The sequence below is a fragment of the Phaethon lepturus genome, unplaced genomic scaffold (assembly GCF_000687285.1).
Source record: "Phaethon lepturus isolate BGI_N335 unplaced genomic scaffold, ASM68728v1 scaffold24497, whole genome shotgun sequence".
Taxonomy (NCBI): domain Eukaryota; kingdom Metazoa; phylum Chordata; class Aves; order Phaethontiformes; family Phaethontidae; genus Phaethon; species Phaethon lepturus.
This window is the reverse complement of record NW_010554392.1, coordinates 49,662-57,007: the sequence shown is the minus strand read 5'-3', so window position 1 is coordinate 57,007 and position 7,346 is coordinate 49,662. Positions and strand designations below refer to the sequence as shown.

Sequence of the window (7,346 nt, the reverse complement as noted above, 5' to 3'; positions counted from 1 at the left end):
CAATTACAATTGAAAATTATTTCAAGCATGACGATAGGGAAAGGCAGGTTACAAAACCAGCGTACGCGATCACTTCTGCAGAAGCCAGGCTGCCTCGGTAACTCCCACACTGCACAGTACGTTTCTAGGTCTGATTTGGTATTCAAGATGCTTCAAGTAGCTGTCCCTTCTTCCTTCCCCGTTGCAAGCCGTCGCAGAAATCTCTTGATGTACAAAACTGCCTTGTACTCTTCCAGTTTGTGTACAAATCAAATGAAATTCCACGATCCTTTTGTTCAGCTGCTCATTTAAAAAACAAACAAACCCACTTCCCTTATTTTCCTCCTATTTCTTCTGTTCATCAGATCGCTTCCCACCTCTGTCTCAGGCAGGTTAGACACCCATGACTCCTTTCTAGAGCACAAAATCTGAAAGGTTAGACCCATCCTTGTTTAGAACCACACTGGTGAAGTCGAAGAACGGCTGCCTGGACGCATACACAGAGCTCAATGACCTTTTTGGTGTGGCTCTTACACCAATTTATACAGTGCCTAACCCTACACATAGGTCCCTATAGGTTCCATAAGGAAGGGAAAACAAAGCTATTTTTGTTCTTTTCAGCTCTGTGTTCTGAATGGTTTCTTTCCCAGGCTGCAATTCAATCCACAGCCCAACCTCCTGAGAGCAAGATAGAGCACATGAGCGGTTACTGCCGGTATCTCGACAAGCTGCTTTAAAAAAAAAACAGCGAGGAAGCAGGAGAACAGGAGCCAAACTGCATTTGTGACACAGCAAGAGTAAGCTGGTGCACCAAGTGCCGCAAGCTAAGGACACCGACATGGAGGCTGTGATTCTACAAGGAAGAGAAGAGTACACGAGGAGTTAATCCATGTGGGAGGATACAAGGAACCATTACCAGCCTAGCACATACCAGGAAAATGTGTTGTTTACTTAAAACCGGAGTGCACTGCAGAAGTGCTCAATAGCAGCAGATCTATCACTCAATGCTGCCCCCAGCAGCAACCATTTCTAACAGATGGTACATTTTTCAATACCGAGGTTGTTTCAAGTGTCATGTACGCTGCCTTTGGAAGGCAGCAGGGGAAAAAACAAACCAAAACCCAGCAACAACAAAACAAGCAATTTTGAGAAATTCAAACTTATTCACAAGCTTTAAAAAAAGAACCAAGACCACTCTTACAGTATAAACACGCCAATTCATTCATTTTTACTGATGGTTGCATTTATGAATTTCATTCTCATGAAAAAAAGGGAATAAAAGGAAAAAAATTAAGAAAATAGCTATTTATAGAAAACAAAACAAAAAAGGGCTCAAACAGAAACCTGTGCTGATGCTTTTGATGAGCAGTCCGATGGCATTAAACATTACCTGTGCAAGCAGGCATGCTTGAAAACCTGTCTTAGTACTGTAGCTTCAGTTCCACAATCCAGGATTTCTTTTATGGTTGTTGAAAAAAAGAGAGCCTAATAGTTTCATACTGTATTTATTTAATAACTAAAATTCACAAATAAAAAGATACTTGCAAAGTCCTTTAGTTGTGTCATCCCCTCCTCCTCCACTCTACTGCTTTCAGACCCATATGCATAAAAAAATGGGCTTGGATTTTTAATTTTAACTGTTATATGATTGGTCGTTGGAGCTGAAGCACCAAATGGAGAAGATGCTTTATGGAGATGAGGGTATAACCCCTTGCCTTCCCACACACATTTTGGAGGAACATAGGAGATGTACCAGTGCCCGGACTCCTCTGCTCCCATTTCCCCCACCCAGAGCATTCCTTTCATTTTATATTTCCTCTGTTAAGTGACTGACTGTAGCCTCTTTTTTTTTTCCCCTTTCTGTCCTTGCGGGACCGCATACACGTTGGACATTGTTCATTTCTTACTCCGCCAGGCTTTGAGTCAGTGTCAAGTAGGTCCTGTTACAGCTCAGTGCTAGTTGTTTTTTAATAGGTCTTTTCATTTCAGGTAGGTTTGTGTGTCGATTCAGAAGGCTTGCTTATTTTCTTCCTTGTTTATATCTGACAAGCTGCTGGATAAGGCTATTCATACTCCAGGAACTGTTTGTGATAGAACAGCAAATATCTGCAAGAAAGCAGAGGTACAGTTTCAGCTTTCTGCTATGCGTCAGAGCAGATTAGTATTTCCATTGATGCGATCATAAAAAATGAGGACCATTAGTTTTGTTTTTCTTTTCAATTTGAAGCAATTCCAAGGACATGCCAATTCCCTACGGTAACCATGGATGGGAAGGAGGGAAGCCAGCTGAAACAATTTTACCAGCAACTCAGGAAACTGAACAGTTGTACATCAAACAGTCAAACCTTCTTGTTGTACAATCTACTTAGAACCTGAAAGCTCCAGAAGATTGGACCGTGTTGGTGCCCAGACTGGCAGCATCCATTTAACACTATCATGACACAAAATACAACAGAGGTGCTTTAAGATGCAGCTGTTGCTTTGGAGTCACATTACCAAAGCATCAGACACTTGGGATTATTGCAAACGGTCTGCCATTTACTGTTACAGAAGCAAAAAAAAGAACCAGGCATGTGGGTTAAATCTCATGTGCCCCAATCAAATCTGACTCAGATATCTACTGTCTCAATCTGGACTCAAATCTGTCTGTTAATGGGATGACATTCTTCCTGTCCTTAATTACTTTACGTGTACTGCTACATAACAGAGCTCAGCCCTCCATCAGTTACACGTCAGAGGGAAGTGGCCTCATCACTACATACTCTTTACACACCACACACTGACAAGGTCACTGCATGACTCTCTTCAAATGCTTCAAAGGACTTTTGAGATTTTCCAATTATTATCATTCCATCTCACGCCCTATGGAGCTTCCCTTATACAATCCAGATCTACTTAGTGTCAGCCTTTATCTGAACCAGGGAAAACGGATCAGAGCTCAAACCAGCCTTTATGGAGATGGATGGGCAGCAGTTGCCTCCCATATCCTTTCCTCCTTGCCTATGGTAGTTTCTTCCACCGACGTACGCCATCTGAGGACCAGAGCCAGCCACTTCTTATTGAAGAAAAACAAACTCATTTTCTGCTGACCTCAAAGCAGAAGTTACGTTGTCCAATCATTTAACACTGAAATTCAGATATTATAGATTTTTTTGTGTCCTGGTTGAAGTTCAGAAAATGAAAAAATGGGAAAAATCTATTTTAAAAAAAATTACAAACTGAACATCTGTGCCTGCAGCAATCCATGGAAATGTCAGAATAATTAAAACAAGGAACAATAAAGGCTTATCTTTCCAGTATCAGGTCCATAGTGGAAAATGCAAAATGAAGACTTCAAATTTGAAGTTACCTTCTTGAAACATGTACCAGTCCCCAATGCTTCCCTCAAATGAGGAACATCAAGATGCTTCCCTTGCAAACTACTGCTCTGCACTCCCAATACTTGTTTAATGCAAATATCTGAAACCATAACCTCAGACTGAAATCAGTTTAAAGCCATGAGCTATGAAACAGCTCCTGTTCTACATCTGCCTCCTATATAGCCTTGCCACTCTGGTTCACAGTATTTTCTTAATAGCTTTTCTTCAGATCTTTTACACTCATAGTAATCCAATGGTTCTGCAGACAGAGGTTGGATTGTGTCAGGGAGGTAAATACTGCTCCTACACTGGATGATTGTATCTCTTTGGTTTTCAGAGTCCCATCCATTAGCAAGCAAGAGTTTGGACATGAGTACCAGTTACAGACACTGCAGAGTCAGCTGACGGTCCTCATCCTTCCCCTCTTCTTCCTTCAACAAATCCAAGATTATAAAGTAACATTCTGAAGCACTGATACATACACAGAGACGTAGCTATTCAGAGAGAGAAATTAAGTCTTCTCTATGACGAAAGGGTCTTTTAACTGAAAGTAAGGAAAACCCAACAAAGGTCAGAGTTTCCCTTCCGTTCCCCTTTCCAGTTCACAACTTACCCTTCACTGTCTAGCACATCCTTAATGCTAGCCTTGGTGATAATGGCATCATCACACTTGAACCACTGGTCTTTGTGCTGCCGGATGAAGCTGGTATAGTGCCCACTCTCCAAGGTTCCCTGGTGATTAACTACTGCAAACAAGGAATACCTGGTACAGAAAAAAGTTAATGAATATGTGGATCAAAAGGGGAAAACCAACTGACATTTTAAGCAAAAGTTTATGTTCATAAACACGTACAGCAACAGTAAAGGATCTGACCCATCAATAAAACACCAGCTCTTAACATTGACTGGGAAGAGGGTATCCTTGCCCAGGGAAAAAAACCATGTTTTTCTTTTCCTGTCTTGCTATTACTGCAACACTCCAGTCTGATGACAGCCATCAGCTTCACCAATACTGGCTACCAAAGATTTTTCCTCTAAAATAGATCAATATTATGATGCATTCCTGAAGAGGACCACTGATTATCTAAGTCTGACCTTCTATTTCCCTGAAGAGGACCACTGATTATCTAAGTCTGACCTTCTATTTCCCTGAATTAGTTACTTTTAGTGAATCAGAAAAATGCATCTGAGTTATGGGGATGGGGGTAAATTTATATATAGCTAATCTTAAATATTCCTAGTGATAAGTTGCTGTCCTTAATCTGGAAAGTCTGTGCCTATTCTGAAATACTGAATATATTCAGCCTCAAGTTCCAGCTTTCAGATGGTGCTCTGCATTTGCCTGCTAGCCTGAAAACTAGCAGACACATCTCTGTTCCAAAGAAAGATCCTGGTAGACTAATCAAGTTGCTATTAATTTTTTTTTTTCCCCCCTTTTCTTGAAAAGGAAAAGACGGAAGTCCTTCACTCTTTTGTTCTATGGTAAGATTTTGTTTCCAGTCTTAAATATACTTGCAGCTCTTTTTCAAATGTTCTCCACTCTAAGTCAGTCTTAAAATGATACCCTCAAACTGGTATACAAACACAGCTGCACAATGGTAAAATAATCTCTCTAATCTCACTTGATATTGCCCTCCTTACATTCAAAATTCACAGAGCTCTTTTGACAGAGTGGTGCCACAACAAGGCACCTATTCAGTCAACTGTCTACAGAGCCACTGATTTTTTATAAAGTCACTCTCTTCCTAGTGGAGTCCTTTAATCCAACTAGGATGGACACCACTCTTCAGTCCTAGATGGAGGATTCTAAGATTGCCCCAGCTGTTTACTGGCATCCAGCTTACTAGGCAGCCCAGATGCCTCTACTCTCATTACCTAATCCTCTTCACCATTAACAACTTCTCCAACTGGAGTCATGTGCAAACCTTGACAGTGATCAGTTATGTTTTCTTTCAGCTCTTTGCTAACACTATTAAACACCATACATCTAATGCATCAGTCGTTACAGGACCACATGTAACACCTGCCTGGTATCTGCTTGTATGACAACAGCACTAAGACCTGGTTAGATAGTTTTTAAATCTATCTATTGTGTCATTCCAGTTTCTTAATGAAACTTCTGGTGCCACATGAAGTGCCTTGAAGAATTTATATACACATCAGCACATGACTGTAGCAACCAAACTTGTAACCTTATTAAAAAACCCAAGAGATAAGGTTTGTGTGACCATCTCTAGTCTCATAAAGCTATGGATATTAGTTTCAGTTACACTCCCTTTGCATTCTTGCTCAAGACCCATATCAACCCGTCATTTATTCTGACCGGAATCAATACCTAACCAAGAGACCCCAGAATTACTGGGGTCATCTACTTGGGACTTTGAGTGTCAGTGTTCTATAAACCTTCTTTCGGTCCCCTGGAACTCCCTTTGCTATTGCAATAGAAATAGGATTATTTAAAGGAAACACCCATCCCTTTTAATACTATAACCACAGCTTTTCATTTTGCTCATAGACCGATTGCTGGGGTTATCACCTTCAGATCTAAAAGTCAGCTGCCACAAAACCACAAGAGGGAAGGCAATTGTACTGAATGAAGCTTTATTTTGCAACAATTCAGACTTACTGTGCTGTCAAATATGGTAATGCACTTTGCACTGCAGGATATACAGCAGGCTGTATATCTCCTTCTAGAAGCCAACTACCTTTCACAATAGGAGTCATGGAATGTACCACTTACTTATTATCATTGTTTAGACTATCCGTCGGCTGCTGGTATTGCCCGTTCATTCTGCTCTCTTTACTGCAAACACACACACACAAAAATCCAGTCACTTAAAGCAGTGGCTTCCCAAACCGAGGAAATAGGTTTTACATGACACAGCCTGTTTGCTGAATCCAGGTCCTTATTCAAAAGCACAACGCTGCTTAGCAGCGCAGAAGCGCTGCTGATTAGGATGCTAAAGATGCTTTATTTGCTCTCACAGCAATGCTACATAAGGAACACCATTTCTCCTCCTGGTCAAGGCTTCAGTGCTGCAAATACACATCTGTTTACGTCAAATGTCCTATCCAAAAAGCTTAAAAACAGGTTAAGAAAAGATTTGTATTTAAAACCTGGAAAAATATCTAACTACATCAATCCTTTATCCTGTGATGGGTCAATCATCCTGGCTCTGACTTGTAAATTCATTTTGTGTTTTGACAGCAGCAATAGGATTATGCTGTTGATTTCATAGCCGATGAAATTCAGATTACTGAGTTATGCTTACTGATTATCCTATCTATATTCCATTATGTTTGATACCGTTCAACAGCAGAGCCTGTTCTATCCAGGGAGAATTTACCACAGAGGAACAGGGAAGTCTCAAAATCTCCAGAATATACTGGAATAAACCATATACTCTTAATAGAATACTATGTAACAGAGCTTCAAGGCTCTCCTTTCTCTCCTGACAGAAGCATCTACTTTTTTTTTTTTTTTTTTTTTCCATTTTTTTGGGGGAGGGGGAGGTTGGGGGGTATGCAGGCAAAGCCTGAAATTACCACTAAAATGTTAGCATCAAATAGAACCCCTATGTTAAGAGACACCACGTTTCGGGGCTTTCTGCATTGCTTCAGATACCAATTAAATCTGAATATCCTCTTGTATATTTGAATGAAATACCTGACAAATACTTGTTAACTGAGCTGATTGAATTCCTTTCCTAAGGTATATTTATATAAATGTTGTGTCTTTCACAAACCTGGGAGGTGGGAGAAGTCTTACTGTTTCTGTTTAAATACCAATTAGAAACACCTATTGTAATCTGGACTATGTTTTTGATTCTTGCAGCATTCTCTAAGCAGAAGTTGAAAGCACAAAACAAAAACCCCAGATTTGCCTGTGTGCAGGAATAAAGAAGAAGGATTTTTATAACTTCAGAAATACTAGGTTAGGCCTTAGGTTATGTCTAGTCTGCCTAATTACACAGGATGACTGGTGGGTGGGCACTCAGGTGACGGGAC

At 40.4% G+C, this 7,346-nt stretch overlaps 1 protein-coding gene across 1 annotated transcript in view; it reads right to left on the bottom strand.

Moving 5' to 3' along the window:
- Window positions 1-1,179: 1,179 nt before the first annotated feature.
- The window catches only part of LOC104624478 (ubiquitin carboxyl-terminal hydrolase 22-A), a gene marked incomplete at its 5' end in the record, with an annotated part of 53,777 nt that continues 47,610 nt past the window's right edge, over window positions 1,180-7,346 (bottom strand). The window contains 3 exons of the mRNA XM_010291860.1: window positions 1,180-2,085; window positions 3,952-4,101; window positions 6,079-6,141. Of these exons, the coding sequence (XP_010290162.1) occupies window positions 2,043-2,085; window positions 3,952-4,101; window positions 6,079-6,141 (256 nt within the window). The remainder of the gene's footprint in view (window positions 2,086-3,951; window positions 4,102-6,078; window positions 6,142-7,346) is intronic.